The 27,752-nt window shown below is 55.9% G+C and overlaps 1 protein-coding gene across 5 annotated transcripts in view; it reads left to right on the forward strand.

Annotated features, from left to right (window-relative positions):
* Nucleotides 1-253: 253 nt before the first annotated feature.
* WDR86 (WD repeat domain 86) overlaps nt 254-27,752 on the forward strand; it is a 37,058-nt gene continuing 9,559 nt past the window's right edge. For 2 of the 5 annotated variants that reach the window (XR_006738255.1, XR_006738256.1), the window contains exons 1-3: nt 13,321-13,519; nt 21,661-21,802; nt 24,952-25,372. Coding sequence is in view for 2 of the 5 variants with exons in the window: in XM_045564985.1 (XP_045420941.1) it covers nt 13,357-13,519; nt 21,661-21,802; nt 24,952-25,372 (726 nt within the window). In the remaining 3 variants the exon portion in view is untranslated. Of the gene's footprint in view, nt 565-2,511; nt 2,650-7,299; nt 7,861-11,266; nt 12,144-12,927; nt 13,520-21,660; nt 21,803-24,951; nt 25,373-27,752 lie in introns of those variants that run through there. The other 3 variants (XM_045564986.1, XR_006738257.1, XM_045564985.1) reach the window with 3 other exon arrangements.

A 27,752-nucleotide genomic window follows, 5' to 3' on the forward strand; every position in this document is an offset into this window, starting at 1 on the left:
TGCCGAGGCGAGGCCCTCCGCACCCGTGGCCAGGGCCCTGTCCCTGCACAGCCAGCCTCTCCTGCAATAGCTGTTCAACCCACAGCCCCTCAAACCTCCTTGGTGCAGCGTCCCGCTGGCCTGGGGCCTCGAGGATGGCACACTCCTTTGCCAGTGTTGATGACGATATTAACACACATTATTGAGCAGGGATTTTTGTGCCAGGCTCTGCAGTAGGTGATTTTACTTGTGTGCAATAACACCAAGATTATGGTACACTTATTGTTATCACCACTGTACAAACGAGCAGAGCCGGACGCAGGCAGGTGAAGCAGCTTGCCCCAGGTCCACAGCAGTCGGGATTCAAACCCCGGTCTGCCTGATCCCTTTCTCCACACACTCGACTGTAACGCACCACACGTTTGTGTATGTAGGTATATTTGTGCCATGAACTTGGAGTGAGCCAAAAGCCTTTCCTGGCCTCAGGTCCTGCTCTGGGAGATGAGTGCAATCAGCCAGACCCTGAGAAGGTGCCGTGTGAGCGTTGGTGAAGCAGGAGGAGCAGCTGCAGTTGCACCGGAAGAGGTTAGTCTGCCGGCAGCCCCCAGCCTCCCGCTGTCACTCACTAGGGTGTGACTTTGGACAAGTCACTGCCCTGTGCCTCAGTGTGCTCAGGCACACCGTGGGGATAATAATAACACCCCCTCGTGGGGAATTAACTCCCAGGGGATTAAATGAGACCCATTGCCCCGCTAGCTCGGTCCAGTTCCCTGGGAGCAGCCCTTCCAAGCAGTTCCAGAGGCTTCTCCCGAACTCTTCCAGGCTCCCCAAGGAGTAGCAGCACCTCATTAACTGGTGATTTAATGCTTCTCCAATCGGCTTTGTGCTCCTGGGTGACCTTCCCCTCACCCCAAAGCCCTGGTCCCTAATCTGTCAGCAAATCTGCTTTTCCTCAGAAAGAAGAAAAACAAGATTCCCACCAAAGTACTTGTGGGCAGGCTTGTAATTTATCTGAAGTCAGTCCAGGGGGTCGGTGGCCCGAGGATGGGAGCCTCTCAGAGCCACACATGCTTCACATATTTCTGTCTCCCTCGGTGGTTTGGAAAGCTGGGCCTTTCACAGAGCCTTGCCCACGTGTCCTCCGCCCCGGGACCCCTGCCATGCCGGCCCCCTGCTGCCGGGACCCACATGGGCTGTTTATCAGGCCCAGTCTGACCACAGGAAAAACATTCCCTTTGAACGCCCACCCCCAGCCCCCACCCCCAAGGATGTTCCTCCCTCGGCTGCCAGCTCAGGGCTGGGCCAAGAAGTCTCTGCTCCCCCTCCCCATCCTGGGCCCACAGTCCCCTGCCCCCCAGGGGTGCCTGCTCCCCCCTCCGCCCAGTGGCCACCACATTCTTGGCTGGAACCTTCCTGTCTCACCGCTTCAGCCCACTGGAGAGGACCCGCCTTCAGAGCAGGGGCTGTGCCCTACCTATCTTGGTTCCCCTCGAGAAGCCACAAGTTTCCAATCAAAACCTGTTGAATGAGTTTGAGCCCCCCAGGAATGCCAATCCCCCCAACCCAAAACCAAAACAAACAAAACACTTGTTGAATGAGACCATCTAAAAAATTTAGCTCCAGAGTTTCAGCTGGGGAGGTGACAGAGTTCTGAGGCAGGTGGTGGCGATGCCTGCACGGCAAGGCAAGGGCACCACTAAACCACACGCTTAAAACTGGCCAAGAAGGTAAATTTTATGTTTCGTGCATTTTGCCACAATAAAAAAAAAATTTTAGCTCCTTGTGCCTGAGGTGCTCAGGACTGTCGGGAAGTAATTTTGTACCGACCCTCCCTGGCTCCTGGGGGACTGTGTGGGTCTCACCGGCCCGACACATGCCCCACGCCTCTGTCTCCCTGAAGAGGCTGCCAGCGTCCACCCGGGAGGCGGGAATGCAGAGACCTTCTTCACCAGCACGGGCCTCACCCGCCTCCCTGACACCCAGAGAAACTGCAGTTCACTAATTCACGTTGCCAGAAATCTGGAGACTGTGGGAATGAATTTTGAGGGTTCTTGGCCAAATAAAGAGGAACGGGATTCTGGCTCGGATGGAGGTATTGATAAGACGGTCCTGCACTCTCTGTGCTGGCTCGGGGGCTGATGGCACTGAGGTGACATGGAAAGGTTAACAGAGGAATTGCTTCTAAGACCGTGGGAGGCAGGAACTCTGCACTGAGCCCATTGCTGCGTACCTCCCCCCTCACCCCCATCTGGAGGAACCTCACCCCCCACCCTCACCCTTGCCACAGGAACAAACTGGTGATGGGAGCTCCAGAATCTTCCAAAAGGCCTTGCTGGCTGCCATGGAGTGCTAGCGGGGCGGGCAGTGGTGGAACTGGGTCCCAGTCTCTGAGGGGTGCGAGGCATGCTGGGGGCTGGGGCAGGACTGGAGCTCAGATTGCAGGGAGTGGTCTCATCTTCCAAGATCTCAGGCCGTAGGCAGGCACCCCCCAAAGTTAAGTCAGTAATCCACCGATGTCCCCTTTATTTGTAGATGCAGGAAGGTTGAGAGAGGCCTGACTTGAGCCAGCGTGCTGGAGAACCACGGCCGACCGTGACACGCTCAGTCCCGGACCAGCGACTGGCGCCCTGTGGATGGGAAGACCAGACACCCTTGAGGAAGGTCCCTGCTGTATGTCACATGTGCATTCTGTGACTTCTTAGCTTTTAAACATCAGACCTTTGGTCATTTCCTCAGATAAATATGCATGGGGGCACCACGGGGTCTGCCGCAAGAGTGTTTATGAGGATGAACAGCAAGATGTGAGGGAGGGAGGGAGGGGTGGGGGAGGTTACGCTCTTGGCGGGGACCCACCCTTACTTCCAGGCAACGAAGTGTGGCGGCTGCGTAGTGAGAGCTTGGAGGTGTGGACGTAGGTTCAAATGCAGCCTCTCACTCATGCCTACGGGGAGAGTTGCTCAGCTTCTCTGTGTCTCTGTTTCCTCACTAATGAAATGAGGATGTTAATTGTGCCTCTTCAAAAGGGTACTGTGAGGGTCACTTAAGATATTTAAAGCACTTGGAGGCTGGGCGCAGTGGCTCATGCCTGTAATCCTAGCACTCTGGGAGGCCGAGGCGGGCGGATTGTTTGAGCTCAGGAGTTTGAGACCAGCCTGAGCAAGAGCGAGACCCCGTCTCTACTAAAAATAGAAAGAAATCATGTGGACAGCTAAAAATATATATAGGAAAATGAGCCTGGCATGGTGGCGCATGCCTGTAGTCCCAGCTACTCAGGAGGCTGAGGCAGGAGGATCGCTTGAGCCCAGGAGTTTGAGGTTGCTATGAGCTAGGCTGACGCTATGGCACTCACTCTAGCGCGGGCAACAAAGGAAGACTCTGTTTCAAAAAAAAAAAGATATTTAAAGCACTTGGAACAGGGTCTAACATGTTCTCAGTGTTCAGTCAATATTGCTACTTTGACTCTGATTGTTAACACAGCCAGTGCTAAGGGCTAATGCAACACTAAAATCACTGTTTACAGGCAGGACCACCAAGGACTTGGGCCTCTCAGGAATAAAGGTTTGGGTCACTCCACTTGGCCAAGAATCTCACCCGGAAGACGTGGGTCACAGAAGCTGGGGGAACGTGAACAGCTAATGGGGACAGGAGACCATATACACATTACAGGAATAAGGCCAGTAGCCTCCGTCTGTGCTTCTTGGCTTGCTGTGTCAATGTACATGTTTTAAATTGTCTTCTCTTTGTAAGCGGGGTGGGATTTTGGTGTCAGATGTTATTATTTAGCCCAGACATTGCAGAATATTAAACCAGTGTCTAGATGGGAAAGGGACATTACTCAGAGCTCTTGGACTCAGAGACCAGTGGCCCTATCGTATCACTTTGGAGTACGGAAAACGGGGTGGGGGACCTTGGATCGTCACCCACTGGGAAGAGGGAATTGCGTTTGTGACTCACTTGGGACCGTTATACTGTAAAGCCGGGCACTTTTGGAATTGTGACCGTGGAAACACGAGTGTTTGCGTGTGAACATCCAGCAGCCAAGGGAGACTGTAGCTAGTGATCTGTGAGGTCCCCTGGTACGATGGCTGTGGTTCTGGCATGGCTGCGGCCACAGGGTCCTGCCCCCAACCAGATTAAACTCAAGGGGAGTCAATGAAATCCTCTCAGAAGTTAAATCTGGTGCAAAATCACACCGGGCAAGAGGGCTGGAGCCTGTCAACTCATAGCAGCATCGCGGAGACAAATGCCCCAAGGTTCCGGCTGCCAAGACCCCTGGCATGTCCCTCGTGTGTCCTTGTTTAAATCTGCACATTCATCGCTACCTTCGCTCACTCCCTTCCCAGTAAACCCGATTTTCTCATTTAAAATCACTGAACTCATTTCTTTCCCCACAACCAAAGGACCCTCACTGATTCCCCCTGGCTCCCGCTTCCTGCCCCAGCCAAATAAGGGCAGGTGTAGGGCTGGTGGCTTCGCAGGGCCTGGCTGCCCTTAGGCAGGACACGAAACTCATCTAAAATGCCCTGTGTAGGACTGACAGCCTGAATGCTAATTAACCTGGTTCAGGATCCACACAAAGAACAAGCAAAGGCATCATCTTGTGGGCGGCTGGAAATCTGGAGTGAGCGAAGCAGATGCTCCTAGACAGGCTTCCCTCCTCGCGTCACATGCTCACACACACACACACACACACACACACACACACACACACACACACACGCATGCGCACACTTGCACTCACACCTACACTCTCTCACACCCACTCACACTCCCCCACACAATCACACCCCCAAACACACACATTCACACACACACACACACACACACACGCACTACTCACTCTCTCCTTAACCAGGATGACTTACTGTTTCAGATGAGAGCAAAAGCCCCTCGTGAGACAAGTGATGCCTACGCGCAGAAGGTCCCAGATCCCCGAATGGGACAGGAGAACTGTGCCAGGAGCCAGGAGACAGGCTGACAGCTTGCTTGTCCCTGTCCTTGGAGAAATATACTGAGAACGGTGCACACAGTTCCTCATGAATTTTCAGGGAGAAGCTCTTGCCAGACCTTTGCCCAAGATCTCTGTCTTTAGGGAAATGCAGCAGAGTTGGAGAGAAAGACAGTAGGACCAGCCTTCTCTGTCTTAGGCACAGAGGAACCAAGCTCTCCTACTGAGTCTCTACCATTTGGTAGACAGGTCGTTTAGACTTTGGGGCACAACAGTTCTGAGACCTTCTGCTCACTAAATGAGTGACCTGTCTACTTAACCTCAGCTGACCTCCATTTCTTCATCAATAAAATTGGGATAATAATATGTATCTTAAGAAGTTGTTACAGAAATGTAAAGTTATTACACAGGCCAGACGTGGTAGCTCACACCTGTAATACCAGCACTTTGGGAGGCCAAGGCAGGAGTTCGAGACCAGCTTGAGCAATATATTGAGAGCATATCTCTACAACAAATAGAAAAATTGGCTGGGCATGTTGGTGCATCCCTGTAGTCCCAGCTACTCAGGAGGCTGAGGCAGGAGCATCACCTGAGCCCAGTACTTGGAGGCTGCAGTGAGCTGTGCTGCTGCTGCTGTACTCTGGCCTGGGCAATAGAGCGAGACCCTGTCTCAAAAATAAATAAATAAATAAACGAACAAACAAACAAATAAATAAAGTTATTACACATGTGAACTAAAAATAAAATCCCAAGCTGTTTGCTAACTGAATGGACCCTTCTCAGCCAAGGCGGCCCCAGAAACACCTTAAAACTGAGTTTCCAGCCACGATGGGATAGGAGAACTAAAGCACAATTACATGCATCTGCTGTCCCTTCATGAATATTCATGAGTCCCCCTGTAGCTTGTTGAATAGGTATATTTGACTCCCTTGCTCAGTATAAAATCCTGTTCCTTTTGTTTCCTCTTTGAAGCACTCCTGCGTCACTTGTGGCCAGGGGGCTTGGCTTCCCAATCTGTTGGAATGGCTGCCCGGCAGGTTGCTACCCCTTATGAGAAATAAAGCTCTTCTTTCTCCAAAGTATGGACCTCACTAATTTTTTTTTTTTTTTTTGGTTAACACACATTGTGCTCAGCATAGTGCCTGCTTTATAATTTTCACTTATAGTGAAATAATATAAAAATTCTTTTCTTCTTTTAATTTTAAATTTATTCTTTTACTCTCCTTTAGGTAGATAAGGCAAGGAATACTTTTTTTTTTTTTTAGAGACAGGGTCTGGCTCTGTCCCCCAGGCTAGGGTGAAGTGGCATGATCATAGCTCACTGCAGCCTCGAACTGCTGGGCTCAAGCAATCCTCCTGCCTCAGCTTCCTGAGTAGCTGGGACTACAAGCGTGCACCAGCATGCCCAGCTAATTAAAAAAAATTTTTTTATAGAGATACGGTCTTATTCTGTTGCCCAGCTGGTCTTAAACTCCTGGCCTCAAGCGATCCTCCCACCTTGGCTTCCCAAAGTGCTGGGATTATAAGCCTGAGCCACTGCACCTGTCCTAAAACTTTTTTTTTTTTTTTTTGAGACAGAGTCTTCCTTTGTTGCCCAGGCTAGAGTGAGTGCCATGGCATCAGCCTAGCTCACAGCAACCTCAAACTCCTGGGCTTAAGCGATCCTACTGCCTCAGCCTCCCGAGTAGCTGGGACTACAGGCATACACCACCATGCCCAGCTAATTTTTTCTATATATATTTTAGTTGGCCAGATAATTTCTTTCTATTTTTTTAGTAGAGACGGGGTCTCACTCTTGCTCAGGCTGGCTAAAACTTCTTATAGCATAGGAATTTTTGTTCATTTAATGTTTGGGGAGAATCAAATATGTAAAAAGGCTTTGTTGGCCTTATAAACTGTTGCTTTCCCATTGGTTTGTGGAGACCAGTACAGAAGGCCTGATTTTACATCTTTATAACCTGTTCCAGGCAAGACGCTGGTAGCGTGTGAATGGGCGGTTAGTTTCAGGCAGTTACTTGCAAGAGGAATGAGCAGAGTTGGCCTGAAGCCATAAGCCAATGGCAGCTGCTGCCTGCGTGGTGCAGTCAGGAGGATTGAGAAGGTTCTTCTGTCCCCAAATATTCCTCCCTCTGCCTTGTAAAGGCCAAAAATCCTGTAAGCAGGGGAGAAGCTTATTCCCTACAACAGCAAAGGGAAGCTCAGGAATTCTGCTTCAGGAAGCATGAGGTGTGGTATTTCCAGAGCAGAGCCCTCAGCCACAGCGGGGACCTGTGCCGGGGCGGGTGCAGTGGGGAGGGGGCTCAGGCCAGACCTGGAGGAAGGAGCAGCAGCCTGAGGAGGGGTCTTCTGACTGCTCTGGGTTTTCTCCGCAGCCTCTGCATCTGCCAGGCCTGAGGCTGGAAGTCCTTGCCACAGGGCCACCAACAAGTGTCACCTGCTGGGGTCTGAACAACACCCAGAACGGAGGGAAGGAGGTGAAACGAGCACATTTTGCTTCTGTTGTTAATGGCTTTACTGAGGTATAACTGACATGGAACAAACTGCACATATTTAAAGTGTCAAATCTGAATACATCTTGACACATGCATACACAGTCAAGGTAGTGAACATAGCCCTTTCCCCAAAACACAGCCATCTCCCCAAAAGTTCCCTCTGCTCCTTTGTAATCCCCACCCCTGCCACCCGCCCGCTCCTCTCATCCCCAGGCAACCACTGGTCTGCGGTCTGTCCCCACAGGTCATATCTGCGCCTGGCATCTTTAACGACTTTGAGACCCATCCGCGGCCGGCCCTGCGCACGCCAATCCTTCATTGCCACTCACTGCTGAGGAGTGTTCCATCGTCCTGACAACCGCTACGGAAACTTACATAGGAGTCTTCCGGGGGACACACGCTCCCACTTCTCTGGGCAGACAGGAATGGACAAGTCATGTGGTAGGTGCACGTTTAACTCCTTACGAAACTGCCAAACTCTTTTCCACAGTGGTTGTACCATTTTATAGTCTCACCACCGGACGCATATGAGAGTAACAGCCGCTCAGTATTCTTGCCGACAAGAAATGTTTGGACAATCAGTCGTGTTCGTTTTAGCCACTGTAACAGGTGTGTGTGGTGTCCCATCGTGCATTTGCCTAAGGACGAGTGAAGCTGAGCGTCTTCCCCTGCGCCTGCTGGAGAGGGGCCCTGTGCAGCTCCCCAGGGCTCTCCCGCCTCTGCTGCGCTGTCCTGCCGACGCCGGTCACTTTGTTCTCCCCAGACACTCAGTTGTGTCCTCAACTCAGGAAGTTCACTGGGCTCCATCTGGGACCCCCTTCCTGCTCTGTGGTCTGGAAATTCTCTCAAGGCAGTACACTGGGCCAATCGCAGGCTCACCTCATTTTTTTCCTGTCTGCCAGGGATTACTGACCATAAGTGCCTGACATCTTGAAGACAATGGCTCCGCATATTCTGCGTGTTTGTTTTGGGGCTGTTTCAGATAGGAGGTGGGCGGGTCCATAGGTCCTTATTACTCCATCTTGGCCAGAAGTGGAAATCAAAGCTAGAGAATTTTGAAAGCTTTTTCAAAACTGCATTCCCTTTGTCTAGTTAGCCTTTGACACTTCTCCGAAGTTGCCAGGAAGAGGCTGTGGGGAGATAAAGTGAAAATCTGGAGGGATGTGATGTTTACCAGCCGGCCGCTTTCTACAGAACAGCCCTGTCCTTACTAACACAGCCCTGGGCAAAGACCTAGGAGAGACACGGACATTCTAGTCCCAAATGTGAGGGGACCACAGAGAACCCTATGCATGTCCCAACTCTGGACCTCCGTCTCTACCCAGGGCCAGGCTCCACACAGCCTGGCTGCTGATCCGAGGGGCCGGCAGCTAGAGGCAGCAGCCAGAGTGGCCAGTTTCTTAATATGAGAAGATTTGGTTTTCTAATGCTGTGTCCTTTTTAATTTGTCCTTTTAATTTGAACCTGACTGCAATGGACAGTGACCCCTTGGAGCCACGTTGAGAGAATGCTGTGCTGGGTATGAGATGTGGGCTGTGGGCCAGCTCACAGTGGGGCTCAGAGACTGAGGGGCCCAGAGACTATAGGGCTCAGATGATTACAGGGCTGAGAGACTGCAGGGCTCTCTTAATGTCCAGTGCTGGTGCCATCCCCCTCTGGGCTCTGGCCACGCTGACAGTCTGGGACACATGTATACACACAGGGTCCATATGGCCATGTATTATTCTCCAAACATTAATAATTTTACTTCTCTGATCATTGCTCTCCAAACATTGATAATGGTAGTAATAATGTCAGGGCTTCATAAAGCCTTTTTTTAAAATGGCACAGTAAGTTTCATGTGAGTGTGGCAAAATACCCACAAAATTTACCATCATAACCATTTTAACCAAACAATTCAGTGGCATTAAGCACATTCACAATGTTATGCAACCATCACCACCATCTAGTTACAGAACTTTCTCATCACCCCAAATGGAAACCCAGTACACAGTAAGCAGTCGCTCCTGGTCCCCTCCTCCAAGCTCCTGGCCACCACGGGTCTGCTTCCCGCCCGCATGGATGCGTCCATGCTGGGTGTTTCATATAAATGGAGTCATGCAGTATTTGTCCTTTTGTGTCTGGCTTCTTTCACTTAGCATAACGTTGTCTAGATTCCTCTATGTTATGCATGGAGCGGTACTTCATTCCTTTTGTAGCTAATATTCCCTCATATTTTCTTTATCTTCTTGTCTGTTTGACAGACACTTGGGCTCTTTCCACCTTTTGGCTATCGTGAATGGCGCTACTGTGAACATTCCTTTCCAAATTTTTGTTTGAATACCTGTTTTCAAGTCTTTTGGGTATGCACCTAGGAGTAGAATTACTGGGGTGTATGGTAATTCTGTATTTAACCTTATTGAGCAACCACCAAACTGTTGTCCAAAGTGGCCGCACCATTTTACATTCCTACACAATATACGAGCGTTCCAATCTCCGCATCCTTGCCAACACTTGTGATTTTCCATTTTAATTATGGCCACCCTAGTGGATGTGAGGTGCTATTTCATTGTGTGTGTGTGTGTGTGGTTTTTAAAACACATCTTTATGGAGATGTAGTTCACATACTGTAAATTGATCTCTGTGAAGTTTTTTCAATGGTTTTTTAGCATATTCACAGATACATGCAACCATCAGTCAGTCCATTTTAGAACTTTTTCATCACCCCAGAAAGAAACCCTGTGTGCTCTGCCTGCAAAGAACACAACTCGGGCACTTTCTCACTGTCACAGGAGTGCTCCTGCCTCTCACTCAAGGCTAGTCTCCCCTTCCGCCCGGGACCCCTCCTCTCGAGGCTTGGGGCTCTCACTCTGCCTGTAGCCCTTTCTCTCCTGTATCTTCACCTTCTCTCAAAAATATTGTAAGTCAAAAGTGCACTTAATGCACCTCACCTACCAAACATCATAGCTTAGCCTCGCCTGCTTAAATGTGCTCAGAACACTTACATTAGCCTACAGTTCAGCAAAATCACCTAACACCAAAGCCAATTTTATATTAAAGTGTTGACTGTCTAATGTAATTTATTCAAGTCTGTACTGAAGGTGAAAACACAATGGTTGCACGGGTACTTGAAGTGCATTTCCACTGAATGCTATCACTTTCCAACCATCATAAAGTATAACCTTTGTAAATCGAACCATCTTAAGCTGGGGATCATCTATGTCAGTGGTCCCCAGTCTTTGGGGCACCAGGGATGGGTAGAAGACAATTTTTCCACAATGGGGGTGGGGTAGTGGGGGTGGTGGAGGCGGAGCTGGGGAGGCACAGGCAGAGGTTGGGGACCACAGATCTATACAATCTTCCTAAAGTACAAAGTCTGTCCGGAAAGTACCCAGCCAGTAACTGTTCTCGTTATATTAACAATGGCTGGGTACTTTCCGGACAGACCTCCTATGTCTTTGCTCACGCACTCTCATCCCCCACGTGTAAAACCTTTAGGGGCTTCCCATTTCCTCCTGAATCCCCTGAGCCTGGGGTAGCAAGCACTTCTCTTGGAAATGCACTGTTTACAAAATCTGCAAATAACTTAAGGACAGGGAAGGCTTCCATCCATTGGAAAAAATCAACAATTTTATAAAATGAAGAGATCTAGGAGAGGCCTGGGCACCACAGGACTCAGGCTCTCGAAGGAGTTAAGGGCATGAACAGGGACAGGGTGGGCAGCAGCCCAGGCTCTGCTGGCAGACCCAGCCTGGCTCCTGGGTCTCCACAGCTTTGCTGTCTCTAGGTGGGGAGGTGGGGGGAGACCCCAATTTCAAGGGAATTGGTGCAGTTTTCCAACTTTCCCATTTCCTTGTGCTCCTGTTAGATTTGGGGAAATTCTCCAGAGCAGAGTCTGTAATCTGCAGCCTGTAAAAGAGAAGGGAGGAAAAACTGGCTGAGGACAACATCTGTACTGTGCACCACCACCCCCCAAGCAGAGAAGCCTGGCTCACCCCCACCAAGGAGCCACTTTGTGCCAAACCAAGGAGACGGAAGTGGGGGCACAGAACAAGAACAAAACATCCACCAGCTTGGAAAGAGGAAGTTGGTAGAATGAGCCTGTGCGGACTGTAGGCTCAGAGACCAATGGCAGATGGTGCTTCCAAACACCCTCTGTGCACTAGGGTCTAAGCCTAGGCCAGAGGGTCTGGGTTGGTGGCCGGATGGAGGAACCAGAGGGCACAGGTCCCCTCTTGCTCAGCAATATTTCGGGACCCCCTTGAAAGTTACCGGGTTCTTTACAGCTCCAGGGAAGCTCCTAGAGGGAGTGGCCAGTTCGCCCCACCCAGCCTGTGACCCTCTCTCTTAGTTTCCAGAACACCAGGTGCCTGTTTTTCCCTGATCCTCTTCCCCCTCCCCCAGACATCAGGGTACCCCCTGGCTCTTCTCTCGCTCCTCGCACCCCCCTTCCCAGCTCCCTCTGGCCTCTGTCCTCATCTGGAGGCCACACCTGTATGGGCAGCTGCCAATCAGTCTTCACACCTGGATGTCGCAATGGCCCCTTGAAGCTCACAGGTCCCAAGAGGAACTCATGGTCAGCATGTGGCAGATAAAACATCATCCTCAGCCACCACCTACCAGCCTTTCAGCAAAAAGGGGAAAAGAATGGATTTTTCTGGTTAGGCTACTCGGGAAATAAAGGCCCAATGCCCGGGGGGGCCCGATTATAGGGTTTTCTTTTGGAGTCTGGACAGAGTGAGAAGGTCTGGTCGTACTGGCGTGGGCTGGTTCTCCAAAGCCACCCGCCTCCTTGCCCTTCTCCCGGATTCTTGAAAGAGCCCTGGAGAGCTCGGGAAATCCTGCTACCTCTAGGACCTGGAGGATCCGAGTTGGGGGTCAACTTCCCCGCCCCCCAGCGAAGTCGCCGGGGAACCGCTCTAATGAAAACCAGCAGCCGGGCGCTGCGGGCGGGGGGTGGGATTCCCGCACAGAAACCGCTGCCCTCCGCAGAGGCGCGCGGAGCCCAGTGGAGCCCGCGGCGGCTGAACCTGACCTCCGGCCGCTGGGCTCGCAGCCACCTCCCCCCCGCGGCGGCGCCGCCCCCTCGCCCCATCCCGGGGCCGGACTTCTGTAGAATTCGGATGTCCCAGCAAGGGCGGACTCGGAGCTTACCCCGTTGCGCCGTCCGTCAGGGGGACCACCCCCACGTCCCCGAGAGCCCCACTGGCTAGGCCCTTAGGGCTGGGGGCCGGGGAGACCTGACTTGCGGGCAGGGGCGAGCCGCGATTCTGCTCCACCCGGGCCCTGCCGACCGCCGCCTCCTCCCTCGTCTCGGCCCTCGGCTCTGGGGTCGGGGGCGGGTGGCAGAGGGCAGAGCCGCGAGGCGCAGCCCGGGTAGCCGGAGGGTCGCACCGGGATCGTCCCCGGGACCCGCGCGGGGGCGGCGCCCGGAGGCTGCGAGAGCGCGGGGTGGGGGCTGGAGTGCAGCCCGCGAAGTGGGAGGGGACAGGGTGAGGGGTGGTCTCTGAGGAGGAGCCGGGCTGGCCGGTATTGTTCTGCACTCGGCCGCGGGCGGCGCGGGGCGCTCGGCTTCCCGGGTTTCTCTCCCCGCCCTGGCACCGCGGGCCGAGAAGAGGCGGGGGCCCCCTGTGTGCCCCGAGACGCCGCGGCCCGGCTCGCCGGCGGGGTGCGGGTCCTCCGAGGCGGTGCGGAGAAGGGGGTGGTCTGCGCTCGCGCGCCTAGCACTGCCCCTTCTGGGGGCGTGGGTCCCGAGCGGGCCGCCCCCCGCAGCGCAGCGCAGTGGTGCGCGGCGAGGAGTTAGGGCCCCTCACCCGCTCCGCGTGCCTCCGCGGGAGCCGGGTGTCCAGGCTCCCCGCATGGCCTTGGGCGGCCGCCGCACAGAGCCGCCGCGCGGACCCCGGGGCGTCCCTCCCTAGTGGGGCGCGTACCCTCCTCGCCTCCGCCCGGGCCGGCGGGATGGGGGGCGGCGGGTCGGCCCTGAGGGTCTGCGCCGACCACCGCGGGGGCATCAACTGGCTGAGCCTGAGCCCCGACGGGCGGCGCCTGCTGACGGGCAGCGAGGACGGCACGGCCCGACTCTGGAGCACCGCGGACGGCCGGTGCTGCGCGCTCCTGCAAGGTAGACCCGCCCTCGCCGCGCCCCCGCTGCTCCCCTGCGCTCTCCTCCGCCGCCCACCTGTTCCGACCGCGGCCGGGGCTCTTGCGCCCGCAGACCCCTTTCTGAAAGTCCAGCCCCTGCCCACGGCCCACTCGGGGAAGAGTGCCCAGCGGCCGGCCAGCGGAGCGCTCGGTGGGGGGCGAGCGGTGAGGCGCCGGGGTGGGGCCGGGTCGAGCGGCCGAGGGGCGCCCGCTGCGGAGGCGAATATCATGTGTCTACCGGATGCAGGAAATCTACCATTACAGCAATTTTAACAAACAAGAAGTCGCATCTATCCCGCTTCTAAGCAGTGCTTCCCTTCTTTCGTTGGCCTTTTGGTCTTGTCCAGCGTTTCCTCCTTGGGACTGTCGTGGCCACAGTAGGGTTGTGTTAAGGGCCGGCCGTGCCGAGCAGTGCGCTATCTCACTGTGTTGTCCCACGTGGGGGGTTGGAAACTGAGGACGCGAGTTAAGTAACTGGCCCAGGGTCTCAGCCAGTGAGGGGGCAGGGTTGAAATTTGAGCCGCCACCCCCATCACACCCCGCTGCCCACCTCTCCAGGGCATCTCATCTGCTATAAAAGGGTGGGTGTGGGGTGGGATTGATCCAAGTTTCTCTAAAGGGGGTTGTTAAATCCGTTTAGCATTTGGTGAAATATCAGGCGTCGCACGTGGTAGCGTGAGTGCTGTTATGAAGCAGTTTTGTACAGGCACCTACTGGGTTCTATTTGTGTACTGCTCTGACTCTGGAGGTCAGTGTACCTTGGGTGCATCTTACCCTGGGCCTGTCCAACGTCTGCACTGATGCACTGGGAGGTCCCTTGCAGCTCCTGTTATTGCCAGAGCTGCACACACAGTCTGATGAGGCATGTGGCTTTCTGCCCTGGGCACACTTAGTTGTCACAGCTGGCTTCTTTGCCATACGCAGCGAATCCTGGTTGGCCTGGCAGCTTAGCTAGGATATTAGCCTCTAAATTGGCTGATCCTGACGCTACTGGTTTTAAATAAAAACAGTCAAGGTACTCTGGGAGGCCAAGGCAGGAGGATCGCTTGAGGTCAGGAGTTCGAGACCAGCCTGAGCAAGAGCGAGACCCCCATCTTTACTAAAAATAGAAAGAAATTAGCTGGACAACTAAAAATATATAGAAAAAATTAGCTGGGCATGGGTGGTGCATGCCTGTAGTCCCAGCTACTTGGGAGGCTGAGGCAGAAGGATTGCTTGAGCCCAGGAATTTGAAGTTGCTGTGAGCTAGGCTGATGCCATGGCACTCTAGCCTGGGCAACAAAGTGAGACTCTGTCTCAAGAAAAAAAAAAAAAAACAGTCAAGGTATATATTACAAAGACCAATAGGGATGAATTTTGGAATACTGGTTTTACTGGTTAGTGTGGAAAATGGAGAGCTGGCCACAAACTAACACATGCCTCCTTACCCTCAAACCGTCGCAGACACTGATAGGCACCCAACTAGGAATAGAAGGTCTGGGCTTTGATAGAAATTTTACGTCCAACTTGTATTTGCTTCCCAAACATAAAACCTTATTTGGAGGGGTTTCAGAAATGCAGATCCCCAGGCCCAGGCTCCAGCGATCCTCCGTGAGTGGGACTCTAGAACTGGCATTTCTAACAAGCTTTTGGGTGGATCTGATGCCCAGCCGACCCCAGGAGCCCCTGGACCAGGGACCCACTGTGGGAGCCCGGCTTGGTAGGTGGGTTTTCTCCCCAGCAAAGCCCCAGGCTTCCCCAGGCTGGCTCTGGCCTGGCGGGCACCTGGCTTTGCCCCCACAGCAATTCTGGAGCTCCACCAAGCCTCCAGGGCCCACCTTTGGCCCAGCTCTGGGTCTGGCATCTGCACTTTCTTCCTTCACACCCACTTTGGTGACCCTCGTAGCTGCTCGTCCCCTTAAGGCACTAGCACCCACTTTTCAATGAAGGGTGCCTGACCTTCTGCCCCAGTTGAGGGCCGTCCCCACTCGATAGAAAAACTGTTGAATTAAAGAACTGCTGCCCATTTCTGCCAGGTTGTTTCTGCTATTGTAAAGTTGGCATTTCAAGAATTTTCTAGTATGAGGGGACAAAGGTAAACTTTCTTTATCCTGAGATTGCACTAACAGAATTAACTTGCAAAAGAGTCATCTTGGGTGTGCGATAATCCTTTTGTGTGCACCTCCCCCCCAAGGACAGCAAGGTCTTGCCAGCTCCTTCCTTCTGTAGGACTTTTTTATATCAGTGAAATATTAATAAAATGTCTTAACATTAGTTTAGTGCCCTATGTTCTATAACTACACATCTATGTAACATCTTTATTGTGTGGGGAACCCTCCTGACTCTGAGGCAGCGGGATTGGCACCAGCTTACAGAGGAGAATGGGGAGGTGCAGATGTAGTTTCCACACGAAGAAGGTTCTCAGTGTTTTCCGCATGCTCCCCCCCCGAGTGGGGTGGGTGCTGTCATCAACCTCCCACCAGGCGCCATGCAATCCTAGGACTTGTCCAGGTCACGAGGCTGATCGCTGGCAGAGAGGGCTTCTAACCGCTGTGTGGGTGCTGCCTTTACCCGGGTCGCTGCTGCGGGGGAGGTCGTGCCCAGGCCACACTGCTGATCACAGCAGCCCTGGTCCCTTGCAGTCTCCTGGCTCCCAGTCCAGAGCTCTTTGCACTCCTGTTGAGTGCTAGCTCCTCGAACACATAGCCCGGGCCCACGGAAGCCTCTGGATAGAAGCCTGTGGTTGATCAGTGGCTGGAGTTGGCAACTCCTACAGGGGTTTTCCTCCGAAGATGAGCTTCTTGCTCCGTTCACATCAGCAGAGACGATCGGGGGAGCAGAGGCTTCCCTGTGCACCTTGCAGAGCTCAGGGCAGTTTGGGCAGAGGGGTGGGATGGAAGGGAGGAGTAAGGATGGTGCCCTGTGGAGTGGGGCTTGGTGGCACGCTATTGCTCTTGGGGGCCCCAGGAGAGTGACTATGACTGGAGGGCGGGCGACCTTCTCTCTGTGAACAGTTTTTAATATGTGGAAGTGGCTTTCAAATACAGATGGTGAGCTCACAGTGGAAAAGAAGGCTTAGTCGCCAGTTGTTCTGTGAAAGAAAGAATTGCTTGCTGTGTAATCATCCCAGCCCCTCTTCCTCACTTTGACTTACCGGTGTCCTATCGGAGGACACTTTATTGGATCAATGGGATAAGGGACCTTTTCCAAAATGGTGGCCTGTCCTGTTCCCGTTGAGTAAGGGAACCAGCCTAGGGGTTGCAACTGACTGTGGCTTGGCTATTCCACAAGCTTCCTCATCTGCTAACATGATTGGAAGGGGTTAATTCTGTGGGTACAAACTGCACTTGCCCATTTACCGGGTGCCTGTGGCATGGGAGGTGCCTGCCTGGCGGAGTGACCCCTGCCAGCCACCAGTGGGCAGGAGCCCGGGCTCTGACGCTGGACTGCCTGGGTTTGAATCCTGTTACTTAACGTCTCATGCCTCAGTTGCCTCATCCGTAACAGTAGTAACCTCGCCTCGCAAGGCCGTGGTGGTGATTAAGCCGGTTAACGAGCCCCTCCTGGCACATCGTATCAGTTGTCCTACCCACACCTGCGTCCCGCAGGCTCTGCGTCACTAGCGGCGTCTCATGGGCGTCACACCTCGTCAGGTTGGGAGCTCTTCTTCCTCTTTTGCTTCTCGTATCCCGTTGTTATTTCTGTTTTACGGATGAGGAAACTGAGGCTGGGGGGCTGACCCGCCTACCCACGTTCGCTCCGGCGGAGCAGGACCTGGTGGAGCCAGCGGCCTCCCTCCCGGTCCAGTCTCCCCTCGCCTGCCCGTCCGGCCGGCCGTGCCGGGTCCCTGTGCTGACGCTGAGATGCAGGAGTCCCGGGTCCTGCCTGTCCCGGTGAACTTGCAGGTTGGACGGGGAGAGTGAGCACTCAGCCGAGGGGCTGTGCAGTTGAATTTCTGACAAGCATGAAATCTCTGTGAGTAGGGGTACTCGGGGTTCCCCTTTTGGCCCAGGGCGGCTGGAACTGGGACTTGGGGAGGGCAGTGGCTGGAGGCAGGAGGCCGGGCTGGAAGGAGCAGGTCCCGTTGCACACCAGTGACAGGAGCAACAGGCGGCCATTTCGGCAACTCCGGGGCAGGTGGGCCAGTCCTGCTGGAGAAGTCCAGGAAGCCAAGGCTGCAGTGGTCTTGGTTCAAAGTGGGGGTTTGCAGAGACCCTGCAAGTCTCCAGTGGCCGTGCCAGTGTCTGTTTCAGCCACGCCTTCAGTGCCTCTGGGCCCAGACGTCACCTGCTTCAGCTTGCTCAGAGGACAGATCACAAGGCAGCACCTTCGGTCAGGGTCCGACAAGGAGAGTTTAGTAAAGGGACACCCTGCAGAACTCGGCAGGCTGTCACCTCTCCCAGACTCGGGCCCTGCCGTCGCTGCCTGGGGAAACAGCTGTGGAGGGGGCTTCCTCCCAGGCCCAGTGACCCTGGCTGGAGGGCCACAGCCAGCCCAAGGGGCCCTGTGGGTCCACGCTGAGGGAAAGTGACCTGACCTAGAGTCTGCTGGGGCTCCCGGTTGTCTGAACCCAGCGGGAAGTGGAAGAACCAGGGGGCCCCCCTGAGTCTGTGCAGGCGGCTGGGGAGCAGCGGGGCGGGGGGAGTGGGGCCCGCAGGGTCGGGGAGCAGGTGAAGACCCAGTGGCAGACGTGCCCGTGGCAGCTCTTTCCAGGCTGGTGGACCAAGCACGCGATGCCATCCTTGCCACCGCCTGGCTGTTGGGGCAGCCGCGTGCTCTGTTGTCCACAGCTGGGCACTTCAGGAGAGAAAGGGGCAGTGTTTTCATGCCGAGTCTAAGGCCTCTTCGGCTGGGCTGTCCCGGTGGCGCCTGGGCCCACTGCCACCCCCTCTGCCCTCGGAGATGGGTGGGGGTGGGGGGAGAAGTTTGACTTTAAACTTCCAGAAAGTCCGTGGGGTGTGTGGCTGCTACCTTGGCAGGAAACCCTCAAGCCTCAGCATGTTCTTCTGAATATAATAACTGCGTCTTATCTCTAGTCTTCATCCCTGAGAAAATATTTATTTTGAGTTTGACGTTTTTGCTTATTCTGCACAATTCCAGCAGCGGAGGCCGAGGCATTGCAGTCCCTGGAGGTGCGATGGGCCCTCCCTGTTCCCTCTGGGGTCGGGGCGGGGGCGTCGGCTCCGTGGGTGGCAGGAGTGGTTCTGTCCCCTGCCACCAGGATGGCCCCCGCAGGCCTTGGGTCAGTGGAGGCCTGTCTGGTGTGCTGCGGGATGTGGGTGGGGGGGTTGTGGTGCTGGCCAGAGACGTGCTCCGCAGGGTCCCCCAGGCCCCCGCTGGCAGGGCTCTGACCCGTGACTCACTCGGGTGTGTGTTCAGATGCGCGGTGAGTGCTTGGAAGCCAGAGGAAGCGGCCTGTCTCGGCAGAGCCCGGGCCGCTGCGGGGGCCTCAGCGGGCTCAGTGCCAGGCCCTGCAGAGGGCAGAGGGCAGGGGGTGTCGGGTCAGCCTGGCTCGGGCTCAGAGATGCAGTTTTTTACATTGAAAAACTTCACTTCCTTTCATTGTGGCCTCTTCAAGTCTTTGTTTATATGCATTGACACTTCTGTGGATTGGCGGTCTGTGTACGTGTCCTCTCTCGTCCTGCGGTTCGGGGCCTCGGCGTCCCCAGCTTGATGGAGCAGAGGTGCTGCAGCTCTCTGGCCACGCTTGGCTTTTAAGTGCTTTTCTTGGCTTAATTTACGACTCAGTCCTGCACTTTACCTTCCTGCGGTGGGTTGGGCTAGGGGAAGAGGTGTCTGAGGCAGCGCCTCTCGGCCTTAGCTGGTGCCAGCCCCACAGGGGGCTTCGGGGGCTGTGGGTGGTGACACCCATGCAGGCTGGCAGGTGCACGGCGAGTGCCCACAGAACATCTTCCATCCTGGGTGTCCCCAGCCAGCACGAGGAGGCCGGCGACGGGGGGGTCCTCTTTGGTCTGTGCTGAGCCCTCCCATGGCAGTGGGGAGGGAGGGACAGTTCTGGTCCCAGGGAAAGTTTGTCGACGATCTTAAATTCTTTATAAACTCTTTGGGGTTGGCAAAAATCCAGCCTGTTTTGACAAACACATTTTGCCCTCAGTGTTTAAGCTGACATGTATTTTAACAGAAACATAATCTCCAGTTTCTTCAAGTGTTTATTTAATTTGTACATTGTTTTCTTAGAGGCCTGGTATATGCTCTCCACGGAGACTGAAAAACTTTTTAATTCTGTTTCTTGGAACCCAGGAAGTTGAGTTCTTCCATGAGTAACTAAGCTTAAACCTAGGACAAAAAAACTGTGAATTGGCTTGAAACTACGCAGGAGGTTGTGAACCCCTGTCCACCTGATGTCAGACATCTAACCGAAATTTTAAATGCTACCAAAATCCTTAACGTAGTAGGTGCTTCTCCCAAATGCGTGGATGTTTAAATTCATCAGTTTCCTCATCTTTAAAATGCTTAGTTCTAACCCTCTTTTGATTGTGTTCCTTGTCTGGTCCCTGTACTCCTCCCAATACAGCTGGCCCCCCGCACTCACCAGTTCCTCATCCACGGCATCAACCAACCGCAGATGGAAAATATTCAGGGAGAAATTCCACAAAGTTCTGAAAGGCAGTATTTGACTTTGCTGCTCGCTGAGTTCTACTCAGGTGACGTGCAGCATCGTGTTAGGCACGAGGATGATCCAGGGATGATTCTGAGTACTCAGAAGAATGCGTAGGCTGTGTGCAAATACCACCCCAAGGGACTGAAACATCTGTGGATTTCGTATCTGCTGTCCCCACTGGACACGGGGGGACGACTGTGTCCTCAGCTTGAGTTTGCTGTGGACCGCTGTTCTCTGAGGTGGAAGCATCCTCACCTGCAGCACACCCTGAGGGCTTTTCCAAGGCTGCTGAGTCACGCCCGGGGTGTGAACGCTGACCTGGCAGCCGGGGCAATAGTAAAGACCCTTCCAGGTGGGAGTCGCTCAGGTGCCAGGTCCCCAGGATTTCAGGACTCGGCCCTGGCACGTCTGGCCTTGTCAACCATTTCTGTCAAGCACCTGGTTTCTGGCCTAGAGGGCCCCAGGGAGTGACAGTGACAGCCCTCCATGTGCATGTGCCACCTGTGATCCTAACCCCTCTGCTCCCCTGCGGGCCGTGGCAGGCCCGTCCGTACTCCTCAGTGCCCAGCCACCACTGCCCAGTCGGGCGCTGAGCCCCGCGGCCGCTCTCTCCTGAGGTCTTTCCTTCTGGGCTGGGAGCTCCCGTTGAAGGCAGGACTGTGTCTTAATCATCTCGGGATCTGTTGGTGTCCTGCGGCTGCTGTGCCTTGAAACAACTGACGTTTATTCTCGCACAGTTATGGAGGCCAGAAGTCTGAAATTAGCGTCACTGGGCCGAAATTGAGGTGTCGGTAGGGCTACCCGCCCCCAGAAACTTGGTGATGGCCACTTCTGTCCCTGCCTCCACCTTCTCACGGCCTCGTCCTCTCCGTGGGTCACATCTCCCGTCCCTTCTCTCACAAGAACACCTATGATTGTGTTTAGGGCCCGGCCGGATAATTGAGGATAATCTTCCCCAGTCAGGGTCCTCAGCTTGGTCACACCTGCAGAGACCCTTTGCTGAGTGAGGTGACACTGAGCTGATCTCTACGGGGGCCGTTGTTCCGCCTACCACAGTGCCTGTCCCTGAACGTAAGGAAAAGCTGGCACCCAGGGTTCCCTGCGTGGCTGCCACTGTGCCACAGCGTGCACGGCGCCCATGAGGGCCTGTGACATGGCACTGGGGGCGCACCTGGCTCGGCAGCCCGTGGCGGGTCCTGCCCGGCATCCAGGCCACGCCCTTGGCCCCTCCGCTCCCACCTCCGTGACACTGAGTGTGCCGACCACAAAATCTGAACAGTCTGAAGGAGACTGAAAGGAGATGGTGAGGCAGGGGGAGGAAAGGAGGTCAGAGGGCTCAGGGCGGGTGAGTGCCCGGCTTGCCCCCGGCACCCCACACCTGCTGAGAATCTCCCAGACGGAAGGCATTTAACAAGGACTAGTCCATCCAGGCTTGTCTCAGATGCTCCCTGCCCTGCTTTCTTCCCAGACGGAAGGCAGGAGCTGGCGGCCCTGCTGCACTCACATCCCCTTGTCTGCAGGACACGAAAGCTACGTGACCTTCTGCCAGCTGGAGGACGAAGCCGCCTTCACATGCAGCGCCGACTGCACCATCAGGAGGTGGGACGTGCTGACCGGGCAGTGTCTACAGGTGTACCGAGGACACACGTCCATTGTGAACAGGTCAGCCTGGGCCCTGGGGGACAGAGATACAGGGCCCCTGACCTTGAGGACCTTACAGGAAGTCAAAACGTGGATGCCCGGGGAGGTGTCATAGCACACGGCCAAGGAAGACGGGCAGAGCGCCAGGTCCCCTGGCTGCAGGTGGGGCTGGGGGAGGGCTGGGGCAGGGCAGGCCTAACACTGAATTGGGTTGGGGTCACAGCTGCCCCGGCTAGGGGCAGACAGAGGCACTGGAGCCCACAGCTCCTGATGGGACACATTCTAGAAATTGTTGGGTTGACACCCGAAGGTTGACCTAGGGTTTGGAGGGGGAAGAGAGTGGGCATTGTTCAGAAGGAGTCGAGGATGTTTTTAAACCTCTTCTTTCTGTGTGGCTGTTGAAAATATCCCAGTCCCTTCTCAGGAAGGTTCGAATTTTTCCTTTCCTTATTGAATTTGGGTCTTAGCTGAGCAATGGAAAGTTCTCTGCTGATCAGATCAATTTGACACCATTTACGTAACTTGTGGTGGTCGCCTCGCCGACAGGAGGGACACTGCCTGAGAGGCTGGTCCACGCAAGGCTGGCATTTGGAGGGCAGAGAGGAAAGGAAGTGCCCAGCCGGAAGGGACACTGCCACGTGAGCTTTGGCAGAGCTGAGTGGCTTCGTGGACCAGTGGGTGGAAAGGGTGGGCTGCACCCCTCATTCCGACTGCCTGGAGGAGCAGGCGCCTGCAGCTGGGACTGTTACCCGACGGGCCAGGGAACGGGCTGGTGTCCCTGGGGGGAAGGTGCAGAGCCTGCAGACGGTGAGTGAAGGGCAGCTGGGGCAGCAGCCAGGGAGCCCGGCCGCCCACCTGCAGCAGCTGCAACCTGGTCCCGCGGCTGTAGCACGTGAGGCTGGAGACCTGCCTGGCGCTGGCCGACGAGTGGTAGAGAAGGGCTCGGGTGAGAACGCAGGGCTCCCGGCTCAGCTGGCCTCTTCCCGGCCCCCCGACCCTCCTGAGAGAGAGGTTTGCCATTGAAGAGTCAGGGGGGCCTCCGTCCGCCCGCGAGTCAGCAAGAGGCTGTGATGCAGCCGAGGGGGGAAAGCCGCACCCTCAGGGGACCAGCTGGTCCTTGGCTGCTTCTCAGAGGTAAAGCTGGACCATGAAAGGTAGATATTATGGTCTGCCAGGGTCGGTCTCCTGTGCGTAGGCATAACATGCACCTACACACACACATGCACACAAATGCAGTCGCACGTGTGCACACACAACATATACCCACTCACACACACACACACACACACACACATACACACACACACACACACACACACACACACACACACACACACACCTTCCACTGGTCGCTGTTCCAGACCCATAGCTCTGGCGAGACATTTGCATGATTAAGTAACTGTGCTCACCAATGGGTGCGAGCCCCTTGGGGAGGCTGTGAAACTCACTTTTTCCAGTGTTTTCAGAGCCGGGCCAGACATGTGAGCTTCGGGGCACTGACGCTGCAGCGGCCTGGCAGCAGCCTGGTGTCCCTGCCTTCTCGTGCTGGGCCACACCAGGCAGGACTCTCCCCCAGGCCCCACCAAGCCCCAAGACCTCCCCGGCACACACAATGCCCAGCATCAAGGAGTCACTTTTGTTTAAAAATACACATCTTATGGAAATCCTGTTATTTGGGTCTCAGGGAAAAAGCCAGTCAGAAGAGAGAGTTGGCATTTTAGTGCCTTCTGTGTCATTAGGTGACTTGCAGGAAATGAGAACCACCGTCTGGGGACCCTGCAGAGGTGGAAGGCAGTGGGCTTGTCCCTTGAGTGGGTCTGTTGTCCACGGCAGGCTTGCGGCAAGGCCTCCTGAGAGGGAGCGTGGAGCCCGGCCTCGGTTCCGATCCAGGAGGGTCCCACACAGGCAGGGACGCCCCCTCAGCCCTCTGTGGCCTCCCCTCCTGCAGGGCGCAGGGCTGCTTAGCAAGGGTGTGTAAACAGACCCTTGGAAGTTACGTGCAGTGTTCTGTACCAACAACGAGTGCTTTTCCAGGGAGAAGTTCTTAGCTTTCATCAAAATGAGAATAAGAAGGCCAGGGTCACACCTGTAATCCTGGCATTCTGGAAGGCTGAGGTGGATTGCTGGAGCTCGGAAGTATGAGACCAGCCTGAGCAAGATGGAGACCTCGTCTCTGCTAAAAATAGAAAAGTTAGCCAGGCGTGGTGGTGTGCACCTGTGATCCCAGCTACTCAGGAGACTGAGGCAGGAGGATCACCTGAGCCCTGGAGTTGGAGGCTGCAGTGAGCTGTGATGATGCCACTGCACTCTGGCTGGGGTGGCAGAATGAGACTCTGTCTCAAAAAAAAAAGAAAGAGAATAAGAGTCGTGAACATTCACTGCATGGGAGCCTCGGCCCTCTGGGTCGGCCAGTTCCACTGAATGAACGGACCCTCTTGGTCCCCTGCCAAGTTCCCTTGGGCCCCTGGGCCCAGTTGTGTGCCTGGAACCCCGTTAGGGCTGGAGCCCTATTGGTGACGGGGGCCGAAGTGTCACCAACAGACGTCAGCCCATGCGGGGTATGTTGTCAGAGTTGATGGGAGATGCCCACCCCACCTGCTGTGGCTTCATCCCCAAGTGTGCCCCCAGAAGTCACCCGTAGACACACTTGGGCATTCCACCTGCCCTCTAGCCTGCTGGGGCTCTCTCTGAAGGGCCCCTGCCCAGGCACTTGAGTCTGCCCGTTCCCAGGGTGACTGCACCCCACTTTGGCCTGGACTTCCCCAGTTTCAGGCTGAAAGCCCTGAGTCCACAGAAACCCTTCAGCTCTGGGTGAGCTGGGAAGGTCGGCCACACCCCACTCCCCGCTCCTGACCCCTCTCCCGCCTCCTTCCATGCTGTGCACAGAGCAGCTGCCCTGGCCGAGTGTGGGAGGGATCGAAGTGTCTGAGCTGGTCCCTCTGCAGGTGCAGGCCAGGCAAGCAGGTGGCTCAGACGAGGAGGGGTGAGTGTGGGGAGTCAGAGCGACTTCCTGGAGGCTTTGAGCTGGAGCTTGCGAGGTGGGAGTGGCAGACGTGGCAGAGAAAGGGAGAGGCCGTTCCAGCCGCGGTGCCAGCCTGGCCCATGGGGAGGCTGCGTGGATTCTGGCAGCCCGTGTGTTCCGACCCCTGACGCTTCCCCTCCTGCCGCAGGATCCTGGTTGCCAACAACCAGCTCTTCAGCAGCTCCTATGACCGGACCGCTCGTGTCTGGAGCCTGGACAAGGGGCAGATGTCCCGGGAGTTCCGGGGCCACCGCAACTGTGTGCTGACTCTAGCCTACTCCGCGCCCTGGGACCTCCCTGGTGCTCCCTGCTCAGAGGAGGCTGTGGCCGGGGGCCTCCTGGTGACCGGCAGCACGGACGGCACGGCCAAGGTGTGGCAGGTGGCCAGTGGCTGCTGCCACCAGACGCTGAGGGGCCACACGGGTGCGGTGCTGTGCCTGGTCCTGGATGCGCCCGGCCACACGGCCTTCACAGGCAGCACCGATGCCACCATCCGCGCCTGGGACATCCTGAGTGGGGAGCAGCTGCGGGTGTTCCGGGAGCACCAGGGCTCCGTCATCTGTCTGGAGGTGAGACTGGCCTCGCTGCCACCCAGCGCCGGGGAAGCCCCGGGTCATCCTCTGAGCTGCGGCCCTGCCCCAGTGTCTCAGCTCTGCTTCAGGACACAGTACCCCGGGGGGGGGGTCGGCGGGGCTTGAACAACACACATTGGTGGTCTTGTGGTCCTGGAGGCTGGGAGTACAAGATCAACACGTCCCGCAGGATCGGTTCGTCCTGAGGCCTCTCTCCTTGGCCTGTGGGTGGCCGTCCTCTCCCTGTGTCCTCACCTCTGTGCATGTCTCTACCTAATCTCTTCTCATAAGGACAGGGTCAGGGTTAGGACCCACCCCAGTGACCTCATTGTAACCTAATTGCCTCCTTAAGGCCCTATTTCAAATAAGGTCACATTCACAGCTATGGAGAGCGGGGGGCTTTACCCTCTGAATCTGGGGGCCACACTTCAGCCCCCTGCACCCAGCTTCTGAGCCTGCAGGACAGGGCTGGGCCCGACCCTCCAGAGGAGCCTGGAGCGGGTGTTGCCTGTCCTGTTCGTCTTTGCGCCGCGGGGCTAAGGACCGGCAGGCAGCCTCCTGGGCTCTGCCCTCGTGGCCTGGGGTCTGGAAAGGGGCCCCGTCGTGGGATTTGTTCCGCAGGTGGCTCTGCAGTGGGGTGGCCTGCGGGCCGTGGGGCTGCTGCCCTGGGACCGCCGCCTCATCTGGACAAGTGCCTCAGTTTCCTCACATGTCTCGTGAGGATGGCACGCGCCCACGGCCCCTTCTCTGTAATTCGTAAATCCAAAAATGTGCCAAGCAATGGAAAGCTTTTTTCTTAAGCTTGACCCCAAAACTCATTGCAGCGAAGCCTGGCCTGAGCGGATGTGAGGCTGTTTCTGATCTTCCTGCTTCTCCGGGACTCTCACACCTTTACTGTGGACACATGAGTGTGTTTCTAGAATAAAAAATTCCTGAAACACATCTGGCCTCCAGGTTCGGATTAGGGATTATGGTTATGAAATTGCCCCCATCCCGGGGGTTGTGAGCAGTTAGTGACTTGGCAGAAGATGATGGACCCTCACGGGCATCCGGTCTTTGCTAAGGACCATGTAATAAGGTTATTACTAAGGACCTAGTGGGTGTGCCCGGCCAGAGTCCCTGCTGCGCGTCCCCGTCCCCCGTCGTGCATGTTAGGGTCTGCGTGTCCCTGGCTCGGGCCTTGGCCAGCCTCGCCCCGTCGAGCCGGCTCCTCCACCGCGTCGCAGGGCAGGGTGCGTGGCTTGGCAGCCCCTGATGCACAGTGAGGATACAGACAAAGCAAAGGGTGGGCTCCGGGCCACAGGGCAAGTGTGGGACAGTCTCAAGTGGGCACCGTGGTGCTGGCTTCCCTGTGCTCCGTGGGTTCTTGGGGGTACAGGGCAGCCCCGGGGCTCCAGGACCAGTGGAGTAGGGAAGGGGTCCTTTGTGCTTGGCCGGGAGGCAAGGGCAAAGCAACTCCTGGGGTGGGGGATGCTTCAGGGTGGGGTGCTCTCGTGTGGGGACACTCAGTGTGGGGTGCTCCAGGTGGGTGCTCCCAGTATGAGGTGCTCTCGTGGGGGTGCTCAGGTGCTCAGTGTGAGGTGCTCCAGATGGGTGCTCCCAGAATGACATGTTCTCATGTGGGGGTGCTCCTGGGTGGGGTGCTCCCACTATGAGGTGCTTTCCTGTGGGGGTGCTCCTGGGGTGGGCTTCCCCCAGGGTGGGGTTGGCCTTGGCCCCGTAAGCACGAACGCTGAGTCCAGGATGGAGCCAGTCTGGGAGGGAGGTTCCTGTTCCTGAGGAGGAGTGGGTGCTGGGCTGGGCTGGGGTGCGGGTCAGGGTGTCTGAGAAGCTGGGGTGGGGAGGCCCGAGGGGCGAGGACCTTGCTGGCTGGCTGGGTGGGGGCACACGGGCCTGGCACCGTGAAGCATCGGGCTGCAGCATGTGGCCAAGCCCTGGGTCAGAGCGGGGGAGGCCGGGAGCTCCATTTTGGGGGGACACATCGTTGGTTTGCACGTCGTCTTGGGCTCAGGACTGGTGGGGGAGCTGTGCCCTGGCACCGTGCCCTTAGCTGGGCGTCTGAGGGGTCGGCAGCCTGAGGTGGCTCACACTCTGCGTACAGAGCAGCCAGCACCGCGGCCAGTAAGCGCCAGTTACCCGCGACTGAGTTAACTGTTAAGTGACCCCCGTTTCACTCGGGAAGCATCGGATGGACTGGAAGGGCCGCTGCTACCAGGATGGTTGGGGGAGAGGAGGTGTCGCCTCACGGCAGGGGGGCCGAGGAGGAGGGTTTTCCTGTACTTGGGATTCTAGACTGTAGATGGAACCTTCACTTTACCCCCTTGGGAAGCGCGTGTGGTGGCAGGCCGGTGTCTGCACGGGCCGTGGCCTCGCTGTG

Source organism: Lemur catta, chromosome 11, assembly GCF_020740605.2.
Source record: "Lemur catta isolate mLemCat1 chromosome 11, mLemCat1.pri, whole genome shotgun sequence".
Classification (NCBI taxonomy): domain Eukaryota; kingdom Metazoa; phylum Chordata; class Mammalia; order Primates; family Lemuridae; genus Lemur; species Lemur catta.